This window comes from Rhinoderma darwinii, chromosome 5 (assembly GCF_050947455.1).
Source record: "Rhinoderma darwinii isolate aRhiDar2 chromosome 5, aRhiDar2.hap1, whole genome shotgun sequence".
Taxonomy (NCBI): Eukaryota; Metazoa; Chordata; class Amphibia; order Anura; family Rhinodermatidae; genus Rhinoderma; species Rhinoderma darwinii.
The window spans coordinates 268,977,347-268,989,623 of record NC_134691.1 but is presented as its reverse complement, the minus strand read 5'-3'; the positions used below and the strand labels follow the sequence as shown (position 1 = coordinate 268,989,623).

The 12,277-nt window shown below is 43.7% G+C and overlaps 1 protein-coding gene across 1 annotated transcript in view; it reads right to left on the bottom strand.

The window, feature by feature from the left end:
• PIK3R4 (phosphoinositide-3-kinase regulatory subunit 4) overlaps nucleotides 1–10,060 on the bottom strand; it is a 40,267-nt gene extending 30,207 nt beyond the window's left edge. The window contains exons 1-6 of the mRNA XM_075827130.1: nucleotides 9,920–10,060; nucleotides 7,323–8,095; nucleotides 4,657–4,790; nucleotides 3,329–3,911; nucleotides 2,831–2,965; nucleotides 164–385 (exon numbers count right to left, since the gene is read on the bottom strand). Of these exons, the coding sequence (XP_075683245.1) occupies nucleotides 164–385; nucleotides 2,831–2,965; nucleotides 3,329–3,911; nucleotides 4,657–4,790; nucleotides 7,323–8,052 (1,804 nt within the window). The 5' untranslated portion in view covers nucleotides 8,053–8,095; nucleotides 9,920–10,060. The remainder of the gene's footprint in view (nucleotides 1–163; nucleotides 386–2,830; nucleotides 2,966–3,328; nucleotides 3,912–4,656; nucleotides 4,791–7,322; nucleotides 8,096–9,919) is intronic.
• Between the last annotated feature and the right edge of the window lie 2,217 nt (nucleotides 10,061–12,277).

Here is a 12,277-nt window from a genome sequence, read left to right as displayed (position 1 = left end):
CAGGGACTCCTAGCATCGTATATAACTATGATGCTAGGAGCCCGGCTCCCTGCACTGTGTTCGGTCCGGTACTTGCGGCCGAAATACGTCCGTCAATTACGGACGTAATTAGTGTGTGTGCACATACCCTTAGATTATATACAAAGAAGTGGTGGACACCTACCAACAATACTGTTAAAGAAAGCTCCACGGAGATGCCAGTCATTCTTATCATTGAGAAAGGTAATCATATGAGAGAGAAGGACATCATTGGCTTTTTGCCGGCCGAAGAACACACAGAGCCTTGTTATTCCATTTTCCATTAGCGTCTGTTTCACGATGTTTTCGGGATCACTTAGCAACGTCACCACCTTTTGCTGGACCATCTCATGTAAAGCCTGCAATTCTACACATACAAAATCACAAATATAAATGTGATTTGTTAATACACCAGAAAACTGTGCATAGAAACGTAAGGCCTCATGCACACGATGGTAGTTTTCATCCGTAATTACGGATGAAATTACAGACCCATTCATTTCTATAGGCCACGGACACCCTTCCGTATATTTACGGATGTGTACCCGGGCTGTAGAAATGATCCGCAAATGATAGAACATGTCCTATTCTTGTCCGCAATTGCGTCACGGACTCACCCGTAGAAGTCTATGAGCGCTTCCGCCTTATATGGATGAGCATCCGTATTTGCGGATAGTAACAGCTGTGTGCATGAGGCCTCAGAGTCTGTATAAACCTACATAGATAACATATACAGTCCGTAACAATGGCCTTCACAGTAATCGAAGATTAATCGGTTCCTTAAATAATGTGTGTGTTGTGTGGATTGCACAGCAGCAGGATCGATTATAAGAAATTCAGAATTCCCAAGGGGAAAGGTTTTTTGGGATGATCTGCTGAAACTCATGCATAAGGAATATATATATATATTTTTTTTTTTTATTTATTTTTTTTAAAAAAAAAAGGTAAAATCTTAGTTTGAGCTTTCCTTTAAGGCCTCCTGCACACGGCCGTAGTGGTGTGCATGGTCCATGATTACGGCACGGACGGGCCATGGAGTGTCATACGTGAGCCGTCTGCAATCACGGGCCGTGCACACTTCATACTTTTCCTTATTTATGGTCCACTCCTGTATTTGGTTACAAATAAAGTGCATCAAAAACGGACACAAAACGGACACAAAAGCTACGTGTGATTCCAGTATTAAAGGAGGAGTTGTCCGGGCACGGGGCGTTTTTTTTTATACTAATGACCTGTTCACAGGACAGGTCATCAGTATATGATTGGTGGGTGTCCCGAGGCAGCCGGAACCCCTAAATGGTATGTAGTCCGGGTGTCGGACCCCCACCGATCATAAACTGATGACCTATCCTGTGAATAAGTCAACAGCATGAAAAACCGCCCCGTGACCGGACAACGCCTTTAAGGGTATGTGCAGACGTGGCACAATTTTTCTATGAACTTATATTACATGTGTATTTTCTTGTGGCTTTCACCCTTTGCATAATCTTCTGCAATTCCGCAAGATACTAGGCATGCTGTGGATTGAAAATCCATAGGATACCCTAAAATCTGTGCAGATATTTTCCTCTACATGTGGATGGGGTTTTGAAAATTAAATTGTTAATTTCAAGAGAGATCCGCCGTGTATGAACATACTTTAAACAGACCACTGGCATTGGATAATTCTTGGATAAACTATTCCAATGGAATCCGCTAACAGTTGATCACAGTTTTTTTGCCATGTTCATCGTTCATGGTACAATGGTAGTTGAGGCCCTTGTAAATTAGAATACAGAATACTCCTGTCACTTGTCCTACCTTTTAAAAAAAAAACAACTGCATCTCAATATGCTGCCTGGTAACAACATGGTTCAGTCCTAGAGTAAAATCATACCTACCATCTTCTGTAAAAGCACATGTCAGCAAAGATCAAATCTTACTAGACATTGCAGGTCTGTGCAGCATCTCATCTGATGATAATGGGTCATTACAAGACAGAATAATTGGTTTTATACGGTATTATAAATGCAAAAGTAAAGTTAGAAATAGATATGAATAGAACATTAAAGAAGTTTTCCGGGACTTGGATCTTAATGGGCAATCTTTAGGACAGGCCATCAATATTAGATCGGTGGGTGCCCGACTCCTGACACCCCCACCAATCAGCAGCCTGCAGGGCCTGCCACATCTCTGTACACTTGGTAGTGGCTGTGCCTGGTAATGTAGCTCAGCCCTGTTCACGAATGGGACCGAACAGCAATGACCTGCAATACCAGGCACAGCCACTACCAAATGTACAGAGCTGTGACTGGTAAACATTGAAAAGGAAGTGGTACTTACCAGAGCTTTGCAGCTTCTTCAATCAGCTAATTAGAGGAGGTGATGGGAGTCGGACCCCCACTAATCTGATATTGATGGACTATTCCAAGAATTTGCCATCAAGATCAAAGTCCCGGAAAATCGTTTAAACCCCTTCCCATCATACTTTGTATATATATATATACGGCACACGTCCGGTGTGGGAGTATGGAACAAGCGTGTCAGCTGTGTGTAACAGCCGACACTTCAGTGTAACCAGAAGGATGCCATAAATGTCCTTGTCAAGCCCTCCAGTCTCTTTTTATAAAAGCTCTGTGCCCTGACTAATAGAGGGGGGGGGGGGGGGGTCCCGAGCTGGAGGCCTCCCTCTATGATGTACATACGTTCTCATAGGGCATCTGAACAGGGAGATGAGACACCCACTGTAACCCTTCGCTTACAAGCACATTTTTAAAGAAATATATACTGATACAGATGTATGATGTACAACATATGTCACAGACAGACATACCGGTGTCGTAGTTCTCACTCGGGTGAGATACCTCATCCAGCTCTTCACTACCTGGGTCGTTTTCCATACTCAGGTTTTTCAGCTGCACCAGTTCTAGAAACCTCAGTGCCGTCTCAGCCAACAATGCTATGTTCTCTTTATTACCGAACCACGGGAAGAATAAATATGAAAAATGATGGTATGGCGTTATATTCTACAATCAGCATAAAAGGTAACAACACATATATAAATAATTACAAAATGATCAAACACGCGGAAATAGCGAGAAAATAAACAGCTGAGTGACTTGGATTCACAGCTCCATAGCTACAATATCATAAACTAAAGGAGATGTACATCACTGGATTACCAACTGTTGAAGCAAATGTTTAAGAAGCAAACTCCTTGTTGAAGCCAAGAATCCCCACCCATGCTTAGATAACGTGAGACACCCCTGAACAGTCCATATTGGGCGCCAAACCTTGTTGGTCGAAGTATAGAAATTCAGTGGTGGCTTACCTGCATAAGCCAGTCTAACTATAGTTGCCTCATCTTGAGCCAGATGCGCTATCCCAGGTAAAATGTATTCTGGATAGATGTTGATATCATTCCTGGGCACCTCCTTGACCAAGGCTAAGACCTTCGTCAGTGTCCTCACGGCTTCAGCTTTCACCCTGGGCACAGAATCATTACTAAAGTGTAATAAATACGGTGTGATACGGTCAAGTAAAATTTCCACACTCAATCGGGGGGCAAGATGGAGGACAAGCTCCAATGCCGCCAGCTTAGAATCACAGTATTTTAACGTCTGCAAGCAGGAAGTTATGACAGAAACCAAGATAAGTAAACCATTTTCCTTAGTCTCCCCCTCTGCCTTCTCGCTCTGATCATCTCCACATACATTGTGGATGATATTATCTAAATCCTTACGGATGACCAGGATGCGTTCATCTGCAGAATTGAAGGTTTCTTTAGCAAACTGGGCCATGTATGGCTGTAAAAAGGTGTAAAATATTTCAGGGAAAGCATTGCCCCTTTGATGCTTTAAATATTCTTCCGCTGCCAGTCGCTTTTCAGGCTCGCGGCGAATCATCTGCGTCACCTTTCAAAGAAAGAAAAAGAATACGTCATCGTCATGACATGCTATAACATGTCCAGAAAATACAAGACCTCCTGAGTACCCGTTGCAATCAATTGGAAACGGTAATAAATCCTGATCTCGTGATTGTCAGATGTGACCACGCTCAGTGCATACAAAAATAAGAGCTGCTTGGGCTACGATCAGCTCTTCATTACGGCATGTGAAGCAATTTAAAGAATCTTAAAGGGCAGCTATACAATGGCAAAAGTTCGGGGGAAGGGCTGTGGACATCCAGATCTAAAAGACATTTGGGAGGAGAATTGTGATGAGAACACTTCCCTGCATTCTGATTGGCTCGTATCACAATACTCCTAAATGTATTTTTCAGCTGGATGCCAGGCATAATACACACTCCCCAAACTCTGCATCTTATGGATGGATATAGATGTCAGCTTAAAACTGGACCAGGCAGGCAGAAGATGCTCCATATTTATCAAAGTGGCACATCGCGAAAGATATATCAGACACTCTTCTCTGCCTTACGGCGCCTCTTGGTTGGCTTACTTAAAAATGTTGTGCAAATTTGGCGCATTTTATGTCACGCACCCTTTCCACTAAGCCACACACTATTCTAGGCACTTTTAAACGGTCTAGAGAGATACAAAACCACATAACAAATCTGGCGAGAGGCATGTACGTCCGATTTTTGGCAACAAGACCACGTTTGTTCTGAGACACTGGAGAACCTTCAGGTCATAGTACTTACTAGAAGTCGGATAGAGCTGTCTTCAATCTTGCTCAGCACTTGATCTGGAGAGAACTGTGCTTTTTTGTAAGCTAAAAGCTGGGATAGGTCAAATAGTGGCACCCCTTCCGTGAATAGTTCTGCTATAACACAACCTGCCAAGACAAAAGCAAAACACCACTAAACAGCAACTGTTTACCCTACCAAGTATGAACACGTTTAATAAATCCGCAACCATTTATAAAAAGTAACGATCTAGAAATAATGTTTGTTACGGAGTGAGTGCAAGGGCCAAGAGGTTGCCTGCTAGGAGATGTTTGTATGAGGGGCCCTTCTGCAATGCAACATGGCGATACATGAATATAATAAAATGTATTTAAAGGGACGGCATCATGCATTTAATTTTAGTTTCATTAAAGGAGTTTTCACATTATCCATAATTATCATCTATCAACAGGATATGTGATAAATATCTGATCAGTCTGGGTTTGACCACTGGAACCCCCACCGATCACGAGAATGGGCTTATTTTGCCGTTCCTGAGAGCCCAATAGGAATGGAGCGGTAGTGCACATGCTCGACCACCGCTCCATTCGTTTCTATGGGGCTGCCAAGCGCTATCTTCGGCAGCCTCATAGAAATGAATGGAATAATGATCGAGCATGTGCACTACCGCTCCATTCCTATTGGGCTCCCTGGAACGGAAAAATAAGCCCATTCTCGTGATCGGTGGGGGTTCCAGTGGTCAAACCCAGACTGATCAGATATTTATCACATATCCTGTTGATAGATGATAATTATGGATAATGTGAAAACTCCTTTAATGAAACTAAAATTAAATGCATGATGCCGTCCCTTTAAATACATTTTATTATATTCATGTATCGCCATGTTGCATTGCAGAAGGGCCCCTCATACAAACATCTCCTAGCAGGCAACCTCCTGGCCCTTCGGTCAGACCCCCACTAATGATTATGGGAAAACTCCTTTAATTAGAAGTATAAATGTAGAAACAAAGTAATGTGCTTATTTTTTTTTTTTTTTAAAGTTGTAACTATTTATTTTGTCTGTTTGTCTGGGAGTGGCCATATTAGAGGCGCAAAATTCCTTCCTCTTAGGGTATGTTCCCACGCAAAGTCAAAAGCGGCTGAAAATTACGGAGCTGTTTTCAGAGAAAACAGCCTCTGAGTCTTAGGGTATGTTCACACGCACTAATTACGGACATAATTCGGGCGTTTTTGCCCCGAATTACGTCCGAAAATAGCGCCTCAATAGCGCTGACAAACATCTGCCCATTGAAAGCAATGGGCAGACGTTTGTCTGTTCACACGAGGCGTCATTTATGCGCCGCTGTCAAATGACGGCGTGTAAATAGATGCCCGCGTCAAAGAAGTGATCTGTCACTTCTTTGGCCGTAATTGGAGCCGCTATTCATTGACTCCAATGAATAGCAGCGCTAATTACGGCCGTAATTGACGCGGCGTTCAAGCGCCTGCACATGCCGTTACGGCTGAAATTACGGGGATGTTTTCAGGCGGAAACATCCCCGTAATTTCAGCCGTTACGGACGCCCTCGTGTGAACATACCCTGAGCCATATTTGAAGCTGAAAACATTTTTCAGGCGTTCTTTCTAGACGTCTTTGGAGCTGTTTTTCTATTGACACAATGAAAAACAGCTCCACAAAAAGCGGCTCAAGAAGTAACATGCTTCTTTTTACAGGGCGTTTTTTTACGTGCCGTTTTTTTAAAAATGTGCCGTAAAAAAACGCCCCATCTGAAAGAAACGCCGTTTTTATCATTGAATTCAATGGCCAGATGTTTGTAGGTGTTCAGCTACCATTTTCTCAGGTGTATTTGGAAACGCTCACGCCCCGAAATATGCCTGAAAACACAGTGTGTGAACATACCCTCGTAGTCTATTTAGACCGTGCAGCAGGGTGTGTGTGCTTTAAAGCAACGGAAATAAATGCGAGTCAATTAAAGAGAACCTTTCACCTGCCCATACACGTGCAGCATGTAATGTAATGGGCTTCACAAACACGGTCTCTAGTAAAATTATTTTTCTAACTCCCTCCGTTATTTACATATCGGTGCCGTTATATTTGGCGCCAGATATGTAAATAAGCCCCTGAACAGTCAATGGTTTCTATCTAACTAAATGGCAAGGGGGCGTGATGTCTTCGCTTCCGCTGTTTTAACGGAACCGTGCGGCCGTTCCGTCAAAAGTAGTGCAGGTCCTACTCCTGCCTGTTTTTGACGGAACAGTCTCGGCCTTTGCATTGAATTTGGTCCGTGAAACAACGGACTGCACACAGAAGCCATCCATGTGCAGCCCGTGTGTGTCGGGACCGTCATTAATGGCCGTACAACGGCCGACGGAAGTGTGCATGAGGCCTAACAGAGAAAGGTCATAGATTATTACAGTCGCCATGAATTGATAGGGTATAGCCCCCTCCCTCAGAGACCAGGGTTTGACAGGGATATGCATGCAGAGCCTTATCTGTGTATATAGTGTTATCCTGGTATCTATCCTGCCTTATCTAGGCCTCCAGAAGTACCTGCTTCATGCAATTTTTTTATCAACAATACTATGTAGTCATAAGGTCAGGTGAAGGAGAAGAATTATTTGCATATGTTTAATTTTGTGCGAGCTTTAGCATTAGGTATTGGGATAAAATAACAATACCTGCAGAAAAGATATCCATTGCCCGTTTAAGATCACCTCGTGTCCGTTGGTTGTTATCAGTCAGGTCCACCAGTGGTGTAGATGGATCCTTGAGAGACTCTAGTTCTGTGGAAAAAGTGCTATTATCCACAAACCTTTCGGGAGCTATGTAACAAGTTCTTCTTCGAGAGGTATCAAAAAAATAGTTAAAATCGGCTGGGTTATCTTCGGGTAGGTATGTTGGCTTGAAACTTGCGAAGTCTGTAAGAAGTACCCAGTTCCAACTGGTCACCATGACGTTTTCTGTCTTTATATCACCATGGCACACCCCAGACTTGTGTGCCTGATCTACGGCCGTCAGGATCTGAAATGCAATCCAACGTTTCTCGATGTTGTTGAGGAACGGGCGAGTGCTGATACGATCATACAGGTTATCCCTGACATATTGTCTGAAGAGCAAGGCTGCCTTCTCATTCAGAGTAAACTTTTGAAAAGGGAGACAGTTCTGGGATGAACAGAGTCGAATTTTTAACTCTTCGAGTTCCTGTTTATAGTTGGTTAACGGCAGTGATGGGTCCTGTATGGCAAAAACCTTGACCACAACCAAACCTTCTCTATGCTTGGCTCTGGCAACTTTAAAGAACCGTGTACTTCCCAGGCTCTTGTCATACTCAAAATCATGAATATCCGAAAAATAACTGTCCACGGACAAGATCTGGGATGGTGCTATTCCTGCTAGCTGGTTTCCCATGATCCAATAACTTGTTTTTCATCTGAAGCCAATGGTTAAATTTCTATAACACAAAGAGTAATATATATATTTGTGGTTTACTGTGATTTTTGATACGAAGTATTTCAGTTAACACATTTTTAAACCATTTCGGCAGGAGTATAATGAATGGTAGATATTAGGCTGTATCACAATCTGGCTAAGTGTGCCCATATACATTAGACGAACGTCGGCCAAACCCACCGATTTTGGCGGTACCGGCCAACCATCTAATGCGTATGGGGTTGTCCCGGCTCTCCCTCAAAAGGTGGATGTTGGGGGAAAAAAGGATCAGGCATGTTCGATTTCAACATGCCATATCTCTTGTTCCCGCAGCAAATAAGCCGTGGTCAGTGAGCCACGCGTGCAAGTGTACAGAATCAGTGGAAGCGTCAGGAGTCCTAATGGAAGCAATAACATGCGAGAGTCCCTTCAGTCAAGAATCTCTCTCCTAGCCTGGGTTCACACCAGAATTCGGCATTCCATTTTCCTGTTCCGTCACCAGCTCCAGGTGCTAACGGAACCCATTGACATTTATGGGTTCTGTCAGGTTTCTATCGAGGTGTCCGCAGTTTTACCGGAAACAAAAGCGCAGCATGATGCACTATTGCTTCTAGTATTCTTGGCCGGATCTGCGACGGAGGCCCCTAACAGAGCCTTCAACACAGATGTGAAAGAGGCTTTAGGGTTCTTTCACATCATGTTTGAGCATTCTGTTCAAACGTCAGTTTATGGGGGAGGGGGTTCCCTTTGTAAACGGATCAATAGGTTTTCAATGGGGATTCTGTTATGGATAAAAGTGTCCGTTCAACAAGTTTCCTTCAGGATCTGTTTTTCTCAGCAGGACAGACAAACGGAGACCGTATCATTTTTCTGTCCTGTTGAACAACCGGGTCAGTTTTTCTGTAAAAAAAAAAAAAAAAAAAAAGGTCTATGGTAACAGGATAGGCATCTAGTTGCGCCATCCTGATGGACATTCGTTTTTTTTTGTATGAGAAAAGAAGATGCTCAAACGTGATGTGAACTTAGCCTTACAGCTGCTACCACGAGGGAGAGCACACTGATCACAAAGACATCCCAGCGAGTTAGGATCTGTTGACCCTGGCATCACGGGCTGTGTTTTTACAGGATCCATGACAGACATAACAGATCTGTTTTGCTCTTTGACAATGAGAATAGTGTATCATGCTGCGCTATACTATCCAGTAAAAAACACCTGATGGACCCATTAATGGATGCAGTAAAAACAGAAGCCATGCCACAAGTGTGAACAAGGCCAATAATAAGTCAGTCAGTCGGGTTTGTTTATAAATACACAATGGCGCCAAATAGTAAAGTAACAATACACACTGCCTGAAGTTGTAAGCAGGTCTGACTTTAAAGCACGGACGTGGTTATTTAAAGAGTCCTTGTCTCCTACTTCCAGTATTCATATATCATAAAGTGTGTGATCGCTATTCTGACCCATTTTTCCAGAACCTCTAGATCTGCGGTACCGCCACGTGTGAACATAAGCTGCCACAGACATAAAAATCGCCCATAGACGTTCCAATATCGACTCAACATTGTTTGTAGCTGATCGGATTTGTCACCACCGATGATCTGATCTCATTGTTGGTCTGGTCACATCTATATCAGATCTATGGCACCTACATCTAAAAGCACAATGTAATGATAACAGCAGATGCAGCTACCAGGAGGCAAGTGAATGCTCACAGAACTGCAGATCCCACTGCACAGCACGCTGGGACTTGTAGTTCCACCGCTGCACTCTGTAAGAGAATGAGCTGTAGTGTGACTGTTGTTAGGGCAGTCAGTACTGTCAGGACGTAAATATATGACGTCATACCTTGTGCGCCGGTCCACCACGGCTTTATGCACCGTTATACCGGGTACTACGCTGTACACCGGAAGAAAAAAAGAGCAGTAAATACGGTAACTCTTCAAAACACTTCCATCGCTGCGGATGCCTGCGCCCACTTCCTGACTGTCAGCCAATCACCGCTGTGCGCTGAAGTGACCAATCAGAGCGCGTGCTAGGTGGGTCGCGCATCAGCTGATGGTTACTGACAAGAGAAGGCGGGCAGAGGAGGGATAGCGGCTACAGACATCCTAGTCATGGCAGGCACGTGGGCCGCTGGATGGGCACTAGTATACTGTGGCAATGATGAGATCACTTTACATTCCAGGATCTGTTGACTTTACACAAGATCTCTTTATTTGCTCGGTTTGGGTGCACCGGTCGGGATCCCCGCCTGTCACATGTAGTGCAACTGGTCATTGTGGGGGACGTGTCTATTTAATTGCGCGCACTTTAGTGATTTGATTTCCCTGCACTGCTGCCACACAGAGACCAAAAAAAAAAACAAGCAACCCCTTATGCCTTGTTCACACAGTGCAGATTTGAATCAGATTTTGCATGCATTTTCTTTCCAAAGCAAAAACCTGTATTTATCCAGAAGAGACACTTTCCGGCCTTCCTTTATATATTTCTTCTGTTTAGGCTCCATTCCTTGTTTTGGCTTAAAAAAATTCATGCAAAATCTGCACTGTATGAACCAGGCCTTAGGCTGAATGCACTCGTTGCGTATTACGTGCGGATTTGCCGCGTGTGTTTTCATGCGGCAAATCCACAGCGTAATACAGTAGATTGTTTCTGCGTGGGAATTGACCTGCGGTGCGTATCTTAAAATCTGCAGCATGTCAATTTATCCTGCGTTTCCGCGAATTGTATCTGACTAGTTTAAAGAAAAAAATGCACCAATATGCAGCATAAAACCGCACCTAGTTCTGCATCAAAATGTTAATACCGGATCAAAAAATGCACCGTTTGGTGCTTTTTAGCTGCGGAATTACGTGCGTACACCTGCGGATTTGGGCATCAAATGACGCAACGTGTGTGTGTAGCCGAAGGCTGGATTTACACGGGATGGAAATATCTGCAGCAAAATCTGCATGCGTTCCACGTGGCTTTTGTGGTGGATTTCACCCCTTCGAAGTGAAAAAGGGTGAAATCCGCAGTGAACATCCAGAACAGAATGAGATTGCCTCAAATGTAAAAATCTGCAGCATGATCTGATTTCCATTTGGATAACATGCAGCAATATTTGGATGCAGATTGCGTGCAATGGATTAACATGTGCAAAATCTGCCGTGTTTACTGCATTTGTTTTATCAAATCTCATCCCCCGCGGCTAATATCTATATTTACACAGAGCAGGAATGGAACCTGGAGAGAAGAAATCTATAAAGGAAGGCCTTCTAGGTCTGCTCTCCTGGATTCAATTCTGGTTTTGGCTAAAAAAAAAAATGCATGCAAAATCTGTAGCAAATCTGCACTGTGTAAACAAAGATTTACAATCCACAGCGTGTCAATTTATGCTGCGGATTCTGACCGGAGATGCGGTAGACCTATACAGGGAGAAAAAAAAAACGTTGTAAAAATTCCAAGCGGTTTTGTGTCGCAGTTTTTACAATGATTTTGCAGCAATTCTGTAGCTTCATAGCGTTTTCTCAGCTATGTGCGCAGCAAAAACGCACTGTTCGCTGCAGATTTCTGTGACTAATTTACCTGCGGAATTCTGAGATTATACAACGGATACCCTTAGGCCTTATTCACACGAACCTCTATTACGTCCGTAATACGCGCGTGAAAATCACGCGTGTCGTACGGACCTATGTTAGTGAATGGGGCCGTTCAGACAGTCCGTGATTTTCATGCAGCGTATATCCGCTGCGTAAAACTCACGGCATGTCCTATACTTGGCCGTTTTTTGCGCATCACGCACCCACTGAAGTCAATGGGTGCGTGGAAATCGCGCACGGCGCACACAAGTGCTACAGTTGTAAAATAAATGAATGAAAACCTAAAAGCACCTTCTGCTTTTATGTTTGTAAACATAAGAACAGTGTCATAAGCATGGCATATGCGTGAAAATCACGCAGCACATACTGATAACACACACAACTAAAACGCGCGCAAAATGCACACGTTCCTGTGAATAAGGCCTTAGGCTGAGTTCCCATGAGTCGGATACGCTGCGTAAAAACTGTGCAGTGCATCCGACTTGGTACCCACAGCACATTCCGTCAGTAAAATGGCACCACATTGTGGTGCGGAATTTCCGCTGCGGTTTGGAGCGCTGAAAAAAAAACCAAAAAGTTCATACTTACCCCCTCCCTCTCTTCTATGCGTAGTCAGGCCATG